The sequence below is a fragment of the Impatiens glandulifera genome, chromosome 7, assembly GCF_907164915.1.
Source record: "Impatiens glandulifera chromosome 7, dImpGla2.1, whole genome shotgun sequence".
Classification (NCBI taxonomy): Eukaryota; Viridiplantae; Streptophyta; class Magnoliopsida; order Ericales; family Balsaminaceae; genus Impatiens; species Impatiens glandulifera.
The window spans coordinates 1,486,024-1,509,691 of NC_061868.1; the positions used below are offsets into that span (position 1 = coordinate 1,486,024).

The 23,668-nt window shown below is 27.5% G+C and overlaps 1 protein-coding gene and 1 long non-coding RNA gene across 3 annotated transcripts in view; both read left to right on the forward strand.

Annotated features, from left to right (window-relative positions):
- Window positions 1-23,668, forward strand: part of LOC124944482 — a 33,698-nt gene that overhangs the window by 882 nt on the left and 9,148 nt on the right. The window contains exons 1-2 of one of the 2 annotated variants that reach the window (XR_007099898.1): window positions 9,124-9,322; window positions 9,446-9,579. This is a non-coding gene — a long non-coding RNA (uncharacterized LOC124944482). Of the gene's footprint in view, window positions 1-9,123; window positions 9,323-9,445; window positions 9,580-23,668 lie in introns of those variants that run through there. The other variant, XR_007099899.1, reaches the window with a different exon arrangement.
- On the forward strand, window positions 649-4,871 carry LOC124944481 (magnesium protoporphyrin IX methyltransferase, chloroplastic-like). Its single transcript, XM_047484742.1, has 2 exons — window positions 649-762; window positions 4,232-4,871. Exons 1-2 carry the CDS (start codon window positions 652-654, stop codon window positions 4,457-4,459), a joined length of 339 nt encoding a protein of 112 aa, XP_047340698.1. The 5' UTR covers window positions 649-651; the 3' UTR covers window positions 4,460-4,871.

Consider the following 23,668-nt stretch of genomic DNA (forward strand, 5'->3'; position numbering starts at 1 on the left):
TCCAGAATTTGGAACTTGATGTTCTCGATTCATATTAATGTTTATCACGTATCAATCTATAGAAATAACTTCTCTTGCATGTCAATGATATTTTTTTGGGGAAAACGACTAATAAATATGATATTTATCTTATTAGAAAACTAGACAACGATATCTCTAAACCTTGAATGATTAAGTAATTATTTGTTTGGGGAAGAGTTTTGTTAATTGGTGATCCATGGTTAAGATGGAGGACATTGATCAATTTTGGGATAAGTTGATGGATTTCTCATACTAGGTTTCCTGCATGACAATGTCATTCTTTTAATTCTTTAGAAGGACAACTTTTTATTAGAACAAGATGGAACCAATAAGCGTTCAATTATTACATAAAGCGATGGGAACACAAAAAAAAAATAGGGAAAGAAGAACATAAAAAAGGTAAATAACAATGTGTATTCTACATACTACATGTACAAAATTCATTTCAATTAGATCAAATGTATTCATTTTTAGACTTTATTTGTTTCTTTATCTCTTATTAGTTTCAAATTATTTTAATAATACATTTTTTTTCCTTATTAGATGTTCCTGGACTAACATTAGATACAATACTTTCCTAGTTTAGAAGCAGCCTAAATGCTTAATTGTGTATATTTTTGCAACCAGGAAATGATGAAGAAAATCACACTGAAAAGATCTGAAGGAAAGATATGTCAGATTCTTGAGCTTCATGAGCTTCAACCACCACGCCTCAGCTCCAATGGACCCTACAAACCCCATGTAAGATGTTGATTCAATATAATTAATCAGCTAATTTGTATGGATTTAAATGAAAATCTTGTTTTAGTTCAGTGTAATTGATTTCTAATTATTTGATTGATAAATTGCTGCTATTCTTGAGTTTGAATATGTTGATTAACTTGCTTGATTTGTCTAAAATTGATTGATTACATGGATGCATATAATGTTGATTTGAATTTATTAATTAGTACTTGAGATTAAATATGATACTTTTAGCCTAGAGTGAATTTGATTCTCAGTGTATATATAACAACTTTTACACTAATTATTGGAGCACTGCACAATTAAGTTTTCATTCACATTATCATTTTCATTTTTTTTTGTTCTATCAAACACTTTCACATTTCTTTCAGTACAAATATCATAAACAAATATAACGTGTATATGAGAATGTTTAGAAGATACTCTTTAATTTAATTTTTACAATGTTTCCTAAACTTTATACATTGCATTATGTTGTAGAATTTCTATTTTAGTACTTCAGATGCATATATAAACTCAAATAATTCAAAGTATAATAAAAGAAAAAGCATTCTAACAAGTTTGTAATAAAAAAAATTATTTTTCTTTTACAGTTTAAGGTATGAAAAAGAATAACTAATAAACTGTCCAAATGAATAGAATCTCATGAGGCATGCAAAAGAATTATGTTATTTGAGAATGTGAGTGAATAATTCAACATGATGTCGATTTGATCAATGGTCTTTGTCAAAACCAAAACACACTCACTGAAATCACATTTTGAAGCAAACAATCTCTTTAAAGAAAAATAATGAAAATGATAAAATCTTGTCTGCAATCCTTCCAAGGGCATCTCCTATTTTGTTTAAAGCAACAACCAAGCTGTTATCCTATTCATTTTTTTTCATTATTTGCTTCAAAATGTGATTTCAGTGTCTTTGATTTGACCAAGACCATTGATACTCTCAGACTCCATGTTGAGTTCTTCATTCTCATTCTCAAATAACCTTATTTTTTTTAATGCCTCCTGAGATGTTGCTTCTTTTGGACAGTATATTGGCTTATTCTTTTTCATACCTAAATCTGAAAAAACAAAATATTTTATTACAGATTTGTTAGAATGTTTCTTCTTTTGTTAACTTTCAATTATTTTAGTTGATATATGCATCTTAATTATTAAAATAACAATTTTGCAATATTAAACAATTTATAAAGTTTAATAAACATTGTGAAAGCTAAATGAAAGAGTCTCTTCCAAAGCATGATCATATTCTCTTTTGTTGCATTTTTTTTTGAGATTTAAACCGAAAAATATATAAGTGTTTGATAAAGAATGAAAAATTAATGTGACAGTGTGAATCAAAACTTGATTGTGAAGTGTTACAATAATTAAAGTTAAAGCGGATATATATACCAATAGAATCAAGTTAAGTTAACTCTAGGCTAAAAGTCTCATATTTAAACTCAAGTATTGATTGAGAAAATTGGAAAGAATGACTTGCCTAACTTTGTTTTGGTTTCATTAACTTGTTTTCCCGTTTCAAATAGGTTAAGATTTCTTGATTTTCATTTGTGTGACTCTGTCAATTGTATAACTGTATATTTTGCTAGTCATTGTTGCATTTTCTAATACCTTTTTCATTTATTAAAGTAATGCTATGATTTTCCAAAAAATAAATACATCTCAGGAAACAAATAGGTTTAAATCTCTTTCTTTCTATTTATCTTTCTACTTTGTTTGTCAAAGTATTTTTCATTGCTCTTTTCATTTATCAAAGTGGTTCTCTGATTTTTCAAAACTAAAATAGTTCCGGACTCTCTAATCTTTATCCATTATGATTTTTCATTAATAATATTTGTCACTTATTTTGTTTGCTTAGTTTGTGAAAAACATATGCCGTTATACATAGCATCACAATTGTTCAGTATAACAAAAATAAAGTTCTTTAACATAAATTATTAGATCTTGAAGTTGTTATGTTAATTCAATAAATCAATCTTTATACTCCTTTTCAAATTCTTAGTTAATACGACTAGATGAATTTTATCAATTTACTAATTACTTCCTAATTCATTAGTTGATTGTATCATTAACAAATTAGTTTATTTATTTATTTATTTCGTCGAATTTATTAAGAATCAACTTATTTATGGAAGAAACAAAATATATGAGAAAATGATAAACTTTTTGTAAGAAAACACGCACTTGGTAATTTATTTGATGAATCATTTGTTACAACTTGATTTAAAGGATTTGCAAAAAAACACCATGGATTTTCATCTAATACATCATAAACTTCCTTATAAAAAAATAACGGCAACTTAATCAACTTTCACTCTTTGGCTGTCATATTCCAAAATGATTTATCCTCCTCTTTTCTTCACCAATTCACTCACTTTTATCTTTCTGAAAAAATGATTACCTATATTTTTATAATAATGTAAATATGTAGCTTACTACTTGTGATTTTGCATAAAGAGTATTTTTCCTATTTTTCACTTTGGTTTATTAGTTAAGAAACGATCATCATAGTATATCACCATCAACTTGTTTTATAGTACAAGAAAAAGAACTTAAACAAAAATTATTAGACAAGTTTCTGAAAGAGTTCATCCAATTTAATAAATAAAGTTTTGACTCCAAACAAAAGTTCTTAGTATCCAAGTAGTTCTAATTTTTTGATTGTATAATTAACAAATTACTTTTACTGTTTAAATAATTTTTAATAAATTTAACATTAATCTACTTATTTATGTTGCAATCAAATCAAAATAGATGACACAAAAGTAGAAACATATTTTTAAGATGGAAAACACATACTTTTGTTGGATCGTCGGTTGCAATTTGTATCTATTTTGTTGGATTCTCACCGTTTGTATCATCTTCATCTTCCTAATGATCATATGTTGCTTCCAAACTTGTTCAATGTAATTGAGGTGCCACAAAATGACTTTCCATTCAATGGAATCATAAACTTTCTTATCAAAAAATTCGGCAATTTCACCTTTTCTATTGGTTGCTGTCATATTCCAGAATGATTTAGCCTCTTCATTTATTATCAATTTTTTGTTTTTATTTCTTGAAAACTAAAATTATCTTATTCCATCTTTTCTAGCATTGAGCTGCTTTAATTTTCATGACATTCTTTTGCAGATGGATGAAACGACTTCCCATTTTGGTTCAGTCTGATTTGATGCAGAAAATGTATTAAAATTATGTTATTTCTTTTTCTTCGGACTTTCTGTCATGTTTTTACCCTGTATGAACATAAGGATCTCTGTTATACTCCATTTGGGATGTCGTACATTTTAGTAATTTTCGCAATCTCTTCCTTCTCTTCTTATAACTCTACTCTTTGATTTATTGAATGCACATCATTGGTCATCGATTCAACTAATTAAAGAGTTAAGTTACAAGAAAAGATTGAAGATACTAAAATGCAAATAAGCTAATTCCAAACAACCCTTATTTGTAAATGTTGTTTAGGCAAAAGAGGAGCTTGTAGACAGCAGCCAGGACAGTCCTTCAGTAGCTCCGGTTCTTCCAAAATTTCAAGTGAAGGATTTGGAGAGCTTAGATGGGAAGTATGACACGGTGGTGTGTTTGGATGTATTAATACACTATCCACAAAACAAAGCAGATGGAATGATTGCTCATCTTGCTTCATTAGCAGAGAATCGGTTAATTCTAAGCTTTGCACCAAAAACGTACTAGGGTTGAAAAGGATTGGAGAATTGTTCCCTGGACCTTCTAAGGCAACTAGGGTTTATCTTCATTCAGAGGCTATGTTGAAGCAGCATTGAAGAAGGTAGGATGGAAAATAAGGAAGAAAGGCTTAATCACTACACAATTTTATTTTGCAAGGCTAGTTGAGGCTGTTCCTGTTTCTACTGCTGGTTAGTTATTGAAGGCTGTGGCACAAACTCACTAATTTGCGGTTTCATGAAATCATGTTTGTAGAATCGTGCTAGATATAGGTATGTTATATAGTTAAATTTTTGCTGTAAGAATGACCAGAATTCTCACTTTCCACTATCCTTTGTTTTGAATAGTCGGTTGTGTTTGTATTGTTTGATGTCGTTTCGCAGATCTCGACGACTTTAATTTTAAGGTAAATTTGTTGTAAGAATGTTGATTTTCATTCATGCCAATATTTTAGAAAACATTAAAATTTTAATCATGAACGATTTTACATTTAATCTCAAGAAACAACCGTTGTGTTAGGTTTTACTTATATTATACTAGTAAAGGCTTTTTTTTATAGTCATTGATGGGCTAAAATAGCCCAAAATAAAATTTAGACCTCTTTATTTAATTAAAATCTTCAACAATAATATAATAATTAAATTAATCTTTTATAAAAAAAAAATTACAAAATACATAATCTTTCAATTTTTATCAACATAATTGAAAATTCTATTAAATCTCTAAATGTTGAGTTAATATCATTTTCGAGAAGGTAAATCAATAATTTTCTCTCATTTATATTGTATCTAAGTAAAAGTTAAACTAATTATCATTTACAATAATATTAATCATACTTAATTTTTTTTATTGATTATGTATTAAATAAAATTTGAATTAATTATTTAAAATATGAGAGAAATAAATAAAATTAGTATTATATTAGGGATGTTTATGGTTGGTGAATATACTTGTATATATTCTGTCTATAAAAAAAACATATTCTAGTTATTTTGTTCAATTTTATACTATAAAAAACAAATATATATATATATATATATATAATATTTTTAAAAAATATAAAACTTTTCTATATAATCAAATTCAGGAAGAAAAATTAAGGATATTATCCGTATAGGAATAATACCTTACCACAAAATATCAAAAATGTCAATTTTTGGGTATACCAAAATTGTTTGGTAAATATATAATACCCGAGTATTGTTACTTATCAAATTTTTTAAAATTGAGGACATATCAGATTAAATGGTGATTAATGAATTAACCAATCTTAATAGATTTATTTTTTTCTTTGAACATATTTTAAACTAAACTTCCAAGTATTCTTCTTTTTAAATATATTTCGATATTAATTCAATTACATAAACATAAATGTAAACATGAAAATTTGACATACCATAATTTATAATAATATTTTTAATTTTTAATTCATAATAATTTAAAGAGGAGGTTAAGAGTGAATTATGATTAATTATTATGATAATTAAATTCTAAATAGGAAAATTAATTAAAAAAATAAAAATAATTTATGGTTAAAATATTGTATTTATTACCCGAAATAAACCCAAAAAGGTGTTGAAATAATTTAATTCGGGTTTTAAACATAAATTATGTATAATTTATGGCTTAAAACAATTAAAAAATACTCAAAAATAAAATAAATAAACATAATTTTTATTATGTTGTTAAAAACATTTGTGTGTATTATTTTGGTGAAGAAAAACGAAAGAAATGGTTAAAAATTCAATTTCAAATAATATTTTTATTAAAAATATAAACTGATAATTCTATGTGCCAGAAATTATGTTTAAAATTTGTTGTAGGATCCGTGGTCATCAGATAAGCGCCTGAGCTTCATCCAACGCGCCAGAACTGAGGACCGAGACTAGGACCGATGTTCTTGAGTTAGGACTGAGCCCTAGGACCGGTGTTCTTGAGCAAGGACCGGTGAATCTGACCGAGGATTCTAACATAGGACTGAGAGGTCTAACCTGGGACCGAGCCTCCCAAGACCCACGATCAAGAAATCTAGACTTGGGACCGAGCATCCCAGACCTAGAACCGAACAATCCGAGTTCAGGACTGAACCTCCTGAATCCCAAGGCCGAACCCTTCGGTCTCTTAACCTCCAGACCACTCTTGGTTTAGACCGAGCCTAGATCGGTAAAAACAGATCCACGCCCTAGGATTCCGGTCCTAAGGCCTGTTTGATTTCACTTTTCAAAATTCAAAATTATTTTTGTAAATTTTGAACCCCAATCTAGTTTCAAATAATTCCGAAAGGTCAGAAAATTATTTTCAAATATTTTAGGAATATTTCCCAAACAAATATTTTGACTAAGGCTCTGTCTGATTTTTTTTTAAATTCTAATATTTTTCTAATATTTCTCAGGTCTTATATTTAGTCTTATATTAACGCAATTGTAAATACGCACTTTTAAATAATTGTATATAATTATTTACGAAATCTAAATCTATCATTGTTTATGACCCCAGACTACTAATTAAAGAAAATTAATGTTACAAATAAATCTTTTAATAGCCAGACTATTTTAAAAAATAAAAATGTTTTCCACGGGCATAGAGGACATAGCGTGAAAGCCATTTCCCAAACGTAACCAAATAACGAACCTTTAAGGAAACTCTGGTAAAATACGTTTATATACGTATATTTTACTGATTTTCTCCAAAATCATTTGACGAACTCTGTTTTTAAATAAATAATATTTTTTTTAAAATTAATTATGTTTGATTAATTTAAACGAGATTTCAATCAAATTATCATTTGATAATAACAAATCTCATATTATTAAAATTTGATTAAAATTAATTATTTTACATAGATAATTTCAAAAGTGGTCAAGTATTGTCAAAATCTTTAAAAATAATCATTTTTAAAAAAAGATGTCGGACACGCAAACCAAGATTGAAACGCATCAAACCTTGAACCACCCCGGATCACCGTATTGTCATGTATCATCTGACACGTGCTAAGGTACAGACAAAGGCCAAGGGTTACAATATTTTTTAAAATTAAATCAAAATATAATTATATTCTAAATATAAAATCCTTAAACATTTTATTTTATGATATATGGATATTTAATTTATTTTTTTAAGAATAGACCAAATAGTGAAATCTAAAACACATTCTAACTCCTAATTAGAATAGAGTATATTATCAATTTATATAAAAAAATTTTTACAGATGTAAATACGATTGAAGACCGTTCTAGATCCCTCTCGTCTCCACTTTAATTTAACTCGAAGACTATACACAGGATCGGTTCTGTGTAAGGGCTCACCCCGAAAAAAAAATCAAAAAAAAATTACTGTAAAAATGTAACATTATCCAATAATTTTTAAAAAAATTCAATTTAATTAATATTTATATATCTAATTATTAAAAAATGACAAAAACATACACTTGTTTTATTTAAACTTGTATCGTTATTTTTTTTGTAAGCCAACCTAATTTTTTTTAAGCTCACCCAAACTCAGATTCTTAAATCTGTCCTTGTGTTTATTCATGTTTACCTCAATTTTTGTAACTAAATTTAGTTTTAACATTTTCTAGTCTCTAAAAACATTGTATTCTTAAAAGTAATATTTTATTTTATAATAAAAATTTTAAATTTTAATTTTGTATAATGTTTATATAGTAACCATTCTTGTTGAAGTAAATATGTTTTTTTGGTATAGCGGTATAATATTAATACCGTACCAAAAACAATGTAGGCCGAAAATTAAGGTATATAATGTATTTATATTTTGATACTGATTTTTGGTACGATATACCGTATGAATACAAAATTACATTATACCGATCGACCCTAATCAAATTAACTAAATCTAATTTGTCAAAAACAAGTTTTGTATTTTATAAAAAATAAAACAATCCTGTTTGGTCAGAAAAAGTTAATAAAAATAAATATTCTAACTTAAATTAAAAAATTTAGAAAAAATATTTTCTTTTATCCATTTTTCACTTAAAAAATTTCAACTATTAAATCTTTCAAATCAAAAAAATAAAATAAAATAAAAAACCTATAATTTTAATATTTTGTTAATTTAATACTCTTAACTAACCATATTTATTTATGACTATCAAATTATTTTCATTATCTTTTTTTTTTATTTATTTCAAACTTTTCAACTATGATCCAACAATTAGATTGTACTAACTATTTCTCTTTTTTATTGTTTCTGCATAACTAATCAGAGATGAGAAATAAAAACTTTGAAAGGAAATTGCAATTGAGCTCTTTTCGTGTTTTCGTAAATTGCTTTGGCTGCGGCCTAACCGATAATACTCCACAATTTAGAAGAGATTAACCAATATATAAATTCACATGAGATTTAAGAGGTCTAAATTTAAAAAAAAAAAATAATAAAAAAAATCTTTCTAACTATTCTTAAATTTGTCATTTATCCAATTTAAAATTTTTCTTCAATTTAAAAAATGATTGTTATTTATTATAATTTTTAAATAACATTTTAAATCCAAATATTCAAACAGGAACAGGGTATTAGGGTTATTGTAAATTATAGATAATTTTATTTGAAAATTAGGTTATATTATATCAAACATAAATAACATCTAGAATTGCAGAGAGAGAAAACTACGCAGCCGCGGGAGGACTCCGTCAATGAAGAAGGTCATCCAATGGTGTTTGACGCTCGGATGACGGTTGAGGATTGATCTGGAGCGTCGCAAGGATGGTTTCTTGCGAAGAAAAACCCTGAGTTCGATCCGATGTGAGACGCGAGAGTCCTCCATCCGAGCCTAGAGGCCTTTGCTACAGATTGAAGGACCAGGAAATTTGGATGAAATTTCGAGACTTTCTTCTTCTTGGAGATATTGTTTTTCAGGTTTGTATTATTTTGATTAACTTATACCCAACAAATGACACTACTTGTACTATTTTGGTTTGTTTATGTATTGATGCAAATAAGCTAATTCCAAACAACCCCTAATTGTTAAATGTTGTTTAGGCAAAAGAGGAGCTTACAGACAGCAGCCAAGACAGTTAAGGATTTGGAAAGCATCTCCATTGAACAGATCTTGAGAGAGATTTAAACTCTCCGGGAATTCCTTTTCCCGCCTTCATTGCATTCTACAAACCTAGGTAAGATGTTGATTCAATTTCAGATGCTATTGATTTGCTAATTTGTATGAATTGGGATGAACTTCTAGTTATAGCTCAATGTTATAGTTCTAATTGTTTGATGAATTGCTTTTATTCTTGAGTTAGAATGTGTTTATTAACTGTTAGTTTCGCCCAAAATAGATTGATTGAATTGGATGTATTTGATGATGATTTGAATTGAATTGGAACATATTTGAAAACAGAATTTCAAATTGCATTTTCCAGAATTAGGAAATGTTAAACTTGATGTTCTAGATTCATATTAATGCTTATCACGTACCGATCTATAGAAATGACTTCTCTTGCATGTCAATAAATATGATATTTATCTTATTAGGAAACTAGACAACGATATCTCTAAACCTTGAATGATCATGTAATTATTTGTTTGGGGAAGAGTTTTGTTAATTGGTGATCCATGGTTATGATGGAGACATTGATCAATTTTGAGATTAAGTTGATGGATTTTCTCATACTAGGTTTACTGCATGTCAATGTACATTCGTTTTTTAGAAGGTCAACTTTTTATTAGAACAAGAAAGAACACAATAAGCGTTCAATTATTACATAAAACGATGGGGACACAAAAAAAAATAGGGAAAGAAGAACATAAAAAAGGTAAATAACAATGTGTATTCTACATACTACATGTACAAAATTCATTTCAATTAGATCAAATGTATTCATTTTAGACTTTATTTGTTTCTTTATCTCTTTATTAGTTTCACATTATTTTAATAATCTATTTTTTTTTCCTTATTTAGGTGTTCCATACTCTCCTAGTTTGGAATCAGCTTAAATGCCTAATTGTTGTGTATTTATGCAACCAGGAAATGATGAAGAAGAACACATTGAATTGATCGGAATGAAAGATACGACAGATTCTTGAGCTTCGTGAGCTTCGACAGCCATGCCTCGGCTCCAATGGACCCTACAAACTCTATGTAAGATGTTGATTCAATTTCAGCTAGAATTAATTAATCAGCTAATTTGTATGAATATAAATGAAAATCTAGTTTTAGTTCAATGCAATTGATTCTTTGATTGATGAATTGCTTCTATTCTTGAGTTTGAATGTGTTGATTAACTGGGTTGCTCTGTTCAAAATTGATTGATTGAATGGATGCATATGATGTTGATTTGATTTGCATTGGAGCAATATTTTGAAAACAGATTTTCATATTTCATTTTCCAAATTTAGGAAAATGATAAAATTCCTAGTAAATGCTTATCACATACCAATGTATAGAAATGACCTCTTTTGCATGAAAAGAAACACAGTATTTAACTTATTAACAAACTAGACAACGCTATGTCTAAACCTTGAATGACCAAGTCATTATTTTTCTTGAGAAATACTTGTGTTAATTGGTAATCCATGGTTAAGATAGAGACATTAATCTATTTAGAGGTTAAACTGATCAATTTTCTCATACTTGTTTATGCTTCTCGTAGATGGGTCTTGTGACGTCAATTTTGAATTATAACAGATACTTTATAGTGTTTAGTCTTTCTTTTTCAAGTTTGTTGGTCAATCTTGTTTATTAATGAAGTTTTAATATTTAGAGAAAAAAAGACAATGAGGCATCCAGGACTCTAGGTTATAGGTCAACTTAAATGTTCTTTAAAACTAGTTTATGACTTAACTCCCATGTTCATTGACCTAATTAATTTTCCAGAACATAATAAATTCAGGTTCTAAGTCAGAAAGAAAATTGAAAGAATTTAGAAGAATAGAGAGAGCTTGAATAACATCATGAAACCAATTTCAGCCTATAGTTTGTCTGCAATCCTTTGAAGGACATCTCCTATCTTCTTTACAACTGCAACCAAGTCTTTATCCTGATTATTGTTTTTCTCTATTATGACATTGTTTGTTTCAAAATATGATTTTAGTGTGTTTTGGCTTTGACCAAGAACATTGATCAGCTCAGACTTCATATAAAGTTCTTGATTCCCATTCTAAGATAATTTTATTCTTTTACTTTCATTTTTTTACATACCTGAAACTTAAATACATGAAACTTAAAAGGCAAAATAACAATTACTTTATTCTCCTTTTTTCTAACTTTGAATTACTTCGGTTGATATATGCATCTGAATTATCAAAATAATAATTCTGCAACATAATGTAATGTATAAAGTTTAGAAACATTGTGGAAGCTAAACAATGTTTTCTAAATTTTCACAATTTTTCATTTGTACATTTCATCATGTCGTCGAATTGGTATTTTGGAAAATTAGATGCATATAAACCATGAATCACTAATAAGAAGCATTCTAATAAGTTTAAAATAAAATTTTCTTTTTTTACTTTCTAAATTTGAAGTTATAAAAAAGGTAATATCAAGAGGTATACAAAAAAAATGTTTATTCAAGAATGGGGATTAAGAATGAAATCTAGTCTCAATTGATTGAAATTATTGGTCATAGCCAAAACATAAGAAACAAATAATGTCTATAAAGAAAAATAAAGATCAAAATAATCATTTGGTTGATGTTTTCAACAAAATAGAAGATGTTATTGGAAGGATTACACACAAGCTCTAGGTTAAAATTGATTTCATTAAGTTATCCAATTCTTTGCTCTTCTAATGTTTTTCATTTTCATTTTTGACTTAAAATGTAAAATGTTTCTAGAAAATTAATTATGTCTAATGAATATGGTAGTTAAGTCATAATTTTTTTTGAAAGAACTTTTAAGTTTTCCAACATAATAACCTAAATGTGTCATAAATAAACAAGATTGTCGGACTCTCTTGACATTCCTAAACTCAATTCTACAATTCCGCATAACACCCTCATCCTACCCTTATTAGAAATCATCAAAACCAGTCCTCCTCTGCTCATAATATATTATGCAATCTAACCTCGCCGAACATCATCAACATAACCCAAACAAGAATAAATGCGTTCTAAGATGTGTCTTCCTTTGAGACTCTCATGTACACTCCGATTAGGCATTGGCGTCAACCTGTGAATTTCGGCGACAAGATTATCGAATTGGAAAGTAGAAACAACCCAAAGATAAAATAAATCTTGATGTACTCACAACATTCACCTAGGCCTCGCAGATATAAGACTGCTAACAAAGTAGTCCAAAAAACTTCAGCCACATTTTCACAAAATGGGACAATTCAATGATAAAATAGACACGATTGTGTGTGTGGGTTGATCCTAATCTAATCAACGAGGTCCATTTTGCATAAAAGTGAAGGAGGTAATACATTTTACATGCTCATTCTACTTGACATTGAAACCTCATTCCTTAATATCATCACAAGAGGAATTAAGTTTTATGCTTCCAATCATTTCGAAAGACATTAATAAACACCTTTTGATATCATTTCCCTCGTACATAGTTTGATTTTGGCATGTCAACATTAAGACTGAGATGGTACTGTATGATTAGAAGAAACGACTTTAAATGGATAAATTTGAATGTCAACGGACATTCATAAAATATTTTGATTTTTGGAATACAATACTTTCCTAGTTTGGAAGCCGCCTAAATTCCTAATTGTTTTGTATATTTGCAACCCGAACATGATTACTTTATCACCTGAAGATCATATTAAAATGATCTGAATTCCTAATTGTTTTGTATCTTTGCCACCAGAACCATGGGTTGGGTCTGCCCTAGCCCATGGGCTTGCTGGGTAAGTAGCCCATGGTCTTGCTGAGTTTACACCTGAGCCGACTCTGAACTAAATTCATACCCAATTCTAACTTCAAACCAAGAAGTGTTTCCAAATAGGTCCAAATTTATTGTTAGTTTGTGTAAGCTTAATTGAAACTCTCTACTACTACATATTATGACTTTGAATTGACGTAAAATTACCATATATATGACATATCCTCGTCCATCATCATATTCTGAGTAGTGAATTCACTGTCATAACGATCTGCTGAATATTATTCGTAAAAATCTCATTTAAATAAGTAATGAATGTTGTGAAGTAGGAATATTAGAGTTAGATTGCAAAAATTGAGAAATGTGTGATATTTTTGATTCATTAAAAAATAAAACGAAGATATGCAACTAAATATTTGTTATTATAGGAGAACGGAATTTTATGACAAAGCTTTTATTGTGACGGATAAATAGCTTTAAGATGGCAACATTTATGATGAATAATATATTATTTATTTGAAAGCTAGGTTGTATATAAATAGAATTTTAGGGAGAGAAGGTTACTCAGCCGTGGTAGAATTTATGGTGAATGTCCGTGAAGAAGGTCATCCGACGGTGTTTGACACTAGGATGACGGTTGAGGGTTGATCTGGAGCGTTGCAACAACGATTTTTGCAAAGAAAAACCCTGAGTTCTTATGTGAGACGCGATATATGCATCCTTTCTCCATCTGAGCCTAGAGGCCTTTGATACCGATTGAAGGACCTTGAACAGATCTTGAGGCATTCTACTACTAATGTTGCCGAAAGAATACAATGTGTGAAGTGGCTTCTGAAATCCAGAAGACAGGCGATCTTCGTGAGCTTCAGCAGCAATGCCTCGGCACCAAAGGTACATACAAACCTAGGTAAGATGTTGATTCAATTCAGATGCTATTGATTAGCTAATTTGTATGAATTGGGATGAAATTATAGTTATAGTTCAATGTTATCGGTTTTTATTCTTTTGATGAAAGACTAATTGTTTGATGAATTGCTTTTATTCTTGTGTTAGAATGGGTTGATTAACTGATAGTTTCGTCCAAAATAGGTTGATTGAATGAAATGTATTTGATGATGATTTGAATTGAATTTGTACACTATTTTGAAAACAGAATTTCCAATTGCATTTTCCAGAATTAGGAAATGTTAAACTTGATGTTATAGATTCATATTAATGCTTATCATGTACCAATATATAGAAATAACTTCTTTTGCATGTCAATAAATGTGATATTTATCTTATCAGAAAACTATAAAATTCTTTGAGCCTTGAATAATTAAGTAATTATTTTTCTTGAGGAAGGGTTTTGTTAATTAGTTATATCCATGGTTAAGATTGAGACATTGATCGATATTGGGATTAAGTTAATGTGTTTTCTCATACTTAGTTTCCTGCATCTCGTGGATAGGTCTTGTGACATAAATATTGGATATAACATACGCCTTATAGGGTTTTGTCTTTCTTTTTCAAATTGGTGCGACGATCTTGTTTATTATTGAAGTTATATTAGTTTGAAAGAAAAAAAAAGAAGACAATCAGGTGTCTAGGCTATGATATTGGTCATCTTAAATGTTCTTTAAAACTAGTTTATGACTTGACTCCCATTATTATTTGACCTAATCAATCTTCCAGAATCATCTTAATTCAGTTTTTAAGTCAAAAAAGAAAATGAAAAACATTTAGAATAGAAAAGAAGTTTGAACAACATCATAAATGATAAAAAAAATCAATTTTAGCCTATAATTTGTCTGCAATCCTTTCAAGGGCATCTCCTATTTTGTTTAAAACAGCAATCACTTTATTATCTTCTTCATTCCCATTCTCGGACTCCATGTTGAGTTCTTCATTTTCATTCTCAGATAACCTTCTTTTTTTGCCTGACTTTTGAGATGTTGCTTCTTTTGGACAGTATGTTGGCTTATTCTTTTTCATACCTAAATCTGGAAAAATAAAAATAAGATATTTTATAACAGACTTGTTAGAATTTTTTTTTCACTTCGAATTACTTTAGTTGATATATGCATCTGAATTACCAAAATAACAATTCTTCAACATTATGTAATGTAAAAAGTTCAGTAAACATTGTGGAAGTTAAATGAAAAAGTTTCTTTTAAAGCATGCTCATATATCTTTTGTTACATTTGTTTATGAGATTTGGACTGAAAAAAATATAAAAGTGTTTGATAGGCCATGAAAAATGATTGTGACAGTGTGAATCAAAGCTTGATTGTGATGTGTTCCAATAATCAAAGTAAAAGCTAGTTTATATACACATCGAATCAATTTAATTCTAGGCTAAAAGTCTCATATTTAAACTCAAGTGTTGATTGGGAAAATCTGTAAGAATGACTTGCCTAACTTTGTTTTGGTTTAATTAAAGATTTCTTTCTTTCCATTTGTGTTACTCAATCAATTGCATAACTGTATATTTTGCTAGTCATTGTTGTATTTTCTAATGCCTTTTTCATTTATTAAAGTAATGCTCTGATTTTTCCAAAAAATAAATACAGTCCAGGAAACAAATTCTATAAGGATAACACCCCAACTTGTTTCGTTGAACAAGAAAAGTTCTTTAATAGAAATGATTTGATCTCAGAGTAGTTTGTCAATTCAATAAATCAATTTTGAGACTCCAATCCAAGTTCTTAGTTACTTGATTAGACAAATCATATCAATCTACTAATAAAGTCCTAATTCATTGAATTTTATCACAAATCTACTTATTTATACCACAAACAAAATAGATGTGAAAAGGAAAAATAAAAAAACACGTACTTGGTAGTTTCTTTGATGAATCATTTGTTGCAACTTGATTTAACGAAATTGCAGAGGCGCACCATGGATTTCCATCCAATACATCATAAACATCCTTATCAAAAAATTTCGGCAGCTTAATCAACTGTCTTTCTTTGGCTGTCATGTTCCAGAATGATTTATCCTCATCTTTCTTCACCGATTCTCTCATTTTAATCTTTCTGAAAAGTTCCATTAACCTACTCCACCTATTTTGGCATTGAATCGCTCCTCTTTTCATGCCATTCTTAGTGCAGAAGGATGAGATGACCTCCCATTTTGATGCAAGAATTACATTAGATCTTTTTTCTCCGTTTCTCCTCAGGTTTTCTTCCGCGAATTTACCCTCTATGAGCACATGGGTCTCTCTTATACTCCATTTGGGATGTTGTGGTCTTTTAGAAACTTCTGCAATCCCTTGAATCTCGACTTGTATTTCAGCACTGTGGTCTGTTGAATGAAGATTATTTGTCGGCGATTCATCCGTTTTTGACGCCATAGAAGGGTGAGTTCAAAACCCTAAGGTGTTTTTTATGAAATGAAAAAAGTTTAACAAAATTTGCATAAAAGATATTGAGTTTTTGGGTTTGAATGACCCTTTATTATTTATAATCTTTATTTTTTTTATATCATTATCTTTTATAATCATTGTCATTCATATCTTATTTAGGTAAAAGTTATTTTTATAAATTTAATTATAAATTGATGTTTTGAAAATTATTAATTTTTTCAACTTTATAAATTTGCTTAATTTTACTTATTTCAATTTTATAAGAGTTAAGTTTTAAATTATTTTTCTTGGTTTAATCCCTTCAACAAATAATATAGTTGGAATTATCCCTATTTAATTTTAATTTTAATTTCATTCACAGTTCACTTCTAACCAAAATATATACTTATTTCAATTTTATAAGAGTTGAAGTTCTAAATTGATTTTCTTGGTTTAAGCCCTTTAACATATAATATAATTGAAATTACCCCATTTAATTTTAATTTTAATTTCATTCACAGTTCACTTCTAACCAAACACATTTTTTTTAAAACAAATTCCAACTTGCCTTTCTTAATTACTCGGTAAGTTGTTTGGAATGTGTAGAGCATTTTTTACTGATATTAAGTTCAAGTGAAATGATTTATTTTTCACTATAGTGATTATTTTTGGCCTAGTTGGAGTTAGTTCTTTCTTTTACTTATATTTTTATAATAATGTTATTTTCTTTGTAAAAAATGTAAATATTTAGCTCCTATGAAAGTAGGCTTAATATATTATGGACATCTTTTTTTTATATTTTTTTTCCGTGATTTTACACACATTATACACATTACTTAAAAATAACTCGGCCACACAGGCAAGGCTGTCAAAATTGATAGTTTACGTAGAATCGTTAGCCAGTTGTAACTCGTAAAATCTAGAGTGTATATGAAATCGTAAAAGTTTAATTTGAAAAAATATTAGTTATATATTATTATTATTTATATATATAATTAAGTGTTTTATATTTAGCTAATTTTAAAATATTATATATTTTAATATAAAATTAATTAAAAATAATAATAAGTAAATAATACTATACAAAATTATATTTACAAAATTAATTATATTAATTTATTTATTTAAATAAATAATTACTTTTTTTAAATTTAAAATATAAATTTGTTTTTTTAATAGTAAAATCGTAAAATCGAAAGTATTACTAAATTCGTAAAATCTTATTATCATAAATTTAAAATCGTAAGAGTTTACCGATTTAAGAGTTTACTTAAGATCAGACTCGTTAACCTAATGTGAAATTGTAAAATCGTAAGATTTAGAGTCAACTCGAAATTTTAACAATTTTGCACCCAGGGTACAAGTTATTTCAATGATTTTTTTTTCTTTTATTTTATTTCTTATTGTAACATGTGTGAACTTTGCTCAGTATTTGGTCATATTATTTATAAAATTAATCAAAGTATTTGAAGATGTTTTTTCTTTTATAGAGAAATAAACCGTGTGCCAAGGAGACCAATATAAAGTGGTGTGACAAGAAAAATAGTGACGAACTATTTTGGTTTTCATAATTTTTTTTTCAATTATGTAAAGATTTCTTAGTTCTCAATTTTTGTTACTCGATTTTTTTATATCTTTCTTTTTAAAATTTTTTAAATTGTTGTATTCATTTATTAAAATAAAGCTTTATTTTTTCAGAAAAAAAAAACTGTTCAAGAATCACCTGCCTACTGTGATTCTCTCTTTCTCTTCAAATCGAGATCTGTTTCTTTTTTCCAAAATGAACCGCTTTTTCTAGAAAATAACCACCTCTGTTCTAACCAAATCAGTTAACTGATTTTTTTTGTTTTTTCAAAATGAACTAACCCCTCTTTGAAATAACCGTTCCGCCTTTTAGTTTGAAGGAAAAAGTTGGAAATAAAAAAATCCCTCCTCCTTTATTCCTAAAAAAAATCTCCTTGACACGGGTTGACTCGCTGGTTACGAATCGACTCGCCGATTTGACTCATTTTCCAGTTTTTCGCCATTTTGAATATCCTCTGTAGATAATTGCAAACAGAAATATTATATTCAAAATTAATAATTTTTCAAAACGAAGGATTTGAACGGGTTATAAGTTCTAGAAATCGAGTCGTTCTGAAAAATGATGTTTTGACCCATATACAAGCTCCGAAATGACCCTTCTGTACATTTTCTCTAACAACAATATTATACTCAAACTTCACCTTTTTTCGTTCCGGTCATTTTGAAAGTACCGGCACTCGTGACTTAAGTATTTTTGAAATTCAACGTTTAAACTATTGTTTTCAGATTGGTTTTCAAAATACATTTTTATGTTTTTTTTTTCACTACCCAATAAACAAGTATGGGCATTATATTAGACCGGGATATTTATTTGATACACAAGGTATAAAAATAGGGTGTACAACTATGAAATCATATTTAATGTTTATAAAATGAGTTTCATCTAATGAGAAAAATCAAATCAAACAATAACAAATATTAAATTATAATAAAAAATTAATTTATAATAAAGTCTTACTAGCTGGTGGTCTTGGTGTAGACTAATTTGGTGCAAAAGGAATATTCATATTTCCTCAAGAGGATAACACCATGCATTCCAATTATAATATTTATTATTATTCTCTAATGATATTTGTCCACATAATAATTGGTATTATAAGGAGACTCAATTATAAGGCAGTGGTAGTGGTAGTGGTGGTGACGATGTTGGTCGCCAAGGAGTTTGTGAAGACCGACGAGAAAACTAGTTCTTGTGATCTGTGAAAGGAATCCTCCGGCGTTGGTTATTTACAATAAGTCTTCGGTTCTGATTATTGGCAAAAAGGCCTTGTGAGATACTGATTATTATTCGTCTAAGAACCTAAATAAAGATTAATATATGAACTTACAAAATCAACTTAACAATAATAAAGCAAAATAATTTAAAAAAGAGTTTAACCTAATAGGGAATAGGAATAGGCTAGACTATTAGACTTCTTATTTAACATATATTTGCATCTAATTAACTATTCTCAAATGCTATTATGATCCAAGGAGAACCTTTTGCACCATTTCAAAGAAATACCTTGTTAAGGAAGTTTAGATAACAACCTTGAACTTTAACATTTTATACTTTATCCTATTTAATAAGGTGAGAATGGAGACTCAAACAAACCTTAGAGAAAGTTATAAAAGTACTCCATAAACAAAATAGAAAACGGATAAACAAAAGAAATCAACTAAACCAAGTTTTAGTTGGTTGCCATTTATTGCCAATCCTGATCGGTTTGGTTGGATATTTTAGCTTAAAAATGGATGGTTTAACTAACCATCGTTTATATAAATTTTTATGTTTAATAAATTAAAAGTTACAGATTTTGGTAAAATCTATTTAGGTTAGAGTTTGAATTTTGAAAACTTTATACATATATTATTTAAGAAATTAGGTAACTTTTTTTATTTAGAATTTAACTAAATTATTTTAAGAAAAAATAAAATCAAGGCTGGATTTAGGTTTGGAAAAAATAAAATTATTTAGAAATTATTTTTTAAATATTTTATTATAATATTAATTTAAATTAAATAACGATTCTAAAAATATGGTAAGTGTATATTAATAAATTAATTAAATAAATAAAACTCAAGTGTTTCCACTAATTGATAGTTCTAAATATATATAGTTCTAAATATATATAGTTATATATATATATATATATGATATGATAAACATTTAAATAATTTGTGAAATTGTTATAAATCATTTATATAAGGTAAATCTATTTAATAATGAAATTAATGAAAAAAATAATTCATAATAAAATAATTAAAAAATAATAAATGGAATTAAAATTAATATTTAATGTGTCCCTTTTTTTTGTTTTTATTTATTTAAATGTGAACTAGTTTATTTATTCAACTATTTAATAATATTGAATAAATAATATTTTAAATACAAATTTGTTTAAATTTAAATAGTTTTGAATAAAAATGATATAAATGAGAGTTTAAACTTTTTTTTATTAATTATTTATGCAAAATGATAAAATGAGAGTTTTATTCCTTAAAAACGACATGACACACTAAAACAACCCAACTTTAAGGTTAAAATCTAAAATCCAAACAACACATTCAACCTAGTGTATAGATTTTGACATTAATGTTTGTTTTAGTGTGTCATGTCATATGTCATGTTGTTTTAGTGTCTCTTATTGTTTTAGTGTGTGATGCCATTGTGCCATTTTTTAATGATTTTTTTCTCACATTTTTGTAATGCTTTCTTGGTTAATGAATAAATCTTTCATTCATATCCATTTGCAAAATAATAATAATAAAATATTTAATTATTTGATATTATTTTTATATTCATATCCATTTTTCTCTCAACTAATCTATTTCTTAGTTTTATTTATATAGTTATTTTATTTTATAGTTTTTTTTAATATTTAACTTGGAATTAAGATTTATTTTTCAACCAAACACTTCAAAATCTTAGGTACTTTAATATTTGATTTTTGTATGTTTTATAAGTGGATAAAATATATTTCAGTTTATACTAGGCATTTTTATATATGTAATACATATGATTGAATATAAAACTAATTTAAAAAATATATAAAACAAATAGGAGCTATTTTTTAGAAGTTACTAAACAAATTAATATTTTTTTATTATTTTGAAACTATCTCCTGATATATTGTAGCCGAAATATAATTTAAATTAATATATATTATTATTTAACTATTTTTTATAAATAAAATTTTACCTATTCAAAACTATTTAAATTTAAATTCATTTTATTAAATTTTAATTAATTTATTATTAATTTTTTTCATTAATTAGATTTACCTTATATAAATGATTTAAAAATATACATATTATATTTATTAATATATATATAAAGCTTTCAAAAATCAAACTCAAACATAAATAGATTTCGGTAAAATCTGGTAACTTTTAATTTATTAAACATTATATATATATATATATATATATATATATATATATATATATATATATATATATATATATATATATATATATATATATATATATATATATATATATATATATATATATATAATCATTTGGTTAAACAACCCCATTTTTTAAGTTAAAACTATCCACTGTCCAATCAAAACCGGTGGTCAGGTTGGCAATAAATGTCAACCAACAAAAACTCTGTTAGGTCAATGTTTTTTGTTTGTCCATTTTTCGATTTTGTTTATCCTCTAAGTTTGTTTGAGTCTCCATTTTCACCTGATTATATATGATGAAGTATAAAATTTTAAGGATCAAGGTTGTTTGAACATTATCTAAGTTTTTTTTAACAAGGTCATACTTTTAATATGGTGCAAAAGGTTCTCCTTGGAACATAATAACATTTAGGAGTCGTTAATTAGATGCAAATATATGTCAGATTGGTCGGGTGGCTCACTATTTAAGAATTCTAATCGTCTCGTCTCGTCTGTTGTAACATATAAGACGGAATTTTGTTTAGTGGAAGATCGAGTCCATGTTTGGTATGACTTATAGGAGGACACTTAGTGTGAAAAAGTCTTATTTGGCAAGTTTATTCTCGAGTTGATCACATACATTGCTATATGTAAGGAGACCACCATATGTGAGATATTTTATATTCGATGATCAACGTTAGAATTGAGGTGGAATCAAGCCCACCCTAAAAAATAAAAATATTTACATTACAAATGCGGATACCAACTGAAACGTCCCTACTCATATACTATAACTAATATTCAAACATTTAGATCTACTAACATTGATATCTTTAGCAGAAGCCATAAAATACTGGTCATGTTTAGCATATAATTCATATATACATGTTTCTCAATACAGCCAAAAGAAGCTACAACAAAGTAAGCTAAACTCCACAACTATCATGATTCTATACAAGTCTTATATACATTTGCTATTTAGACATCCAAGTAAAGATCACAAAAATATAAGCAAAGTGAATAAACAAAAAGACAAGTTAAGCCCATCGGTCTTGGTCCTTCTTTCCACACTCATCCCATCAGATTGCTCCCCTGCAAGACCCATCAGATACCTATTCAAAACTATTTAAATTTAAATTCATTTTATTAAATTTTAATTAATTTACTATTAGTTTTTTTCATTAATTAGATTTACCTTATATAAATGATTTAAAAATATGTAAATTATATTTATTAATATATATATAAAGCTTTCAAAAATCAAACTCAAACATAAATAGATTTTGGTAAAATCTTATAACTTTTAATTTATTAAACATTAATATATATATATATATATAAATAAATATATAAATAAATAAATAAATGATCATTTGGTTAAACCATCCATTTTTTTAGTTAAAACTATCCACTATCCAATCAAAACCGGTGGTCAGGTTGGCAATAAATGACAACCAACAAAAACTCTGTTAGGTCAATGATTTTTGTTTGTCAATTTTTCGATTTTGTTTATCCTTTAAGGTTTGTTTGAGTCTCCATTTTCACCTGATTTGATATGATGAAGTATAAAATGTTAAGGATCAAGGTTGTTTGAACATTATCTAAGTTTTTTTTAACAAGATCATACTTTTAAAATGGCGCAAAAGGTTCTCCTTGGAACATAATAACATTTAGGAGTCGTTAATTAGATGCAAATATATGTCAGATTGGTCGGGTGGTTCACTATTTAAGAATTCTAATCGTCTCGTCTGTTGTAACATATAAGACGAAATTTTATTTAGTGGAAGATCGAGTCCATGTTTGGTATGACTTATAGGAGGACACTTAGTGTGAAAAAGTCTTATTTGGCAAGTTTATTCTCGAGTTGATCACATACATTGCTATATGTAAGGAGACCACCATATGTGAGATATTTTACATTCGATTCAATAATTTTACTAACCGAATAAGATGTGTTAGAAAGTTTACGTTGATGGTGAGAAGTGGAAGATCAACATTAGATTTGAAGTGGTATCAAGCCCACCCCGAAAAAATAAAAATATTTACATTATAAATGCGGATACCAACTGAAACATCCCTACTCATACACTATCACTAATATTCAAACACTTAGATCTACTAACATTGATATCTTTAACAGAAGCCATAAAATAC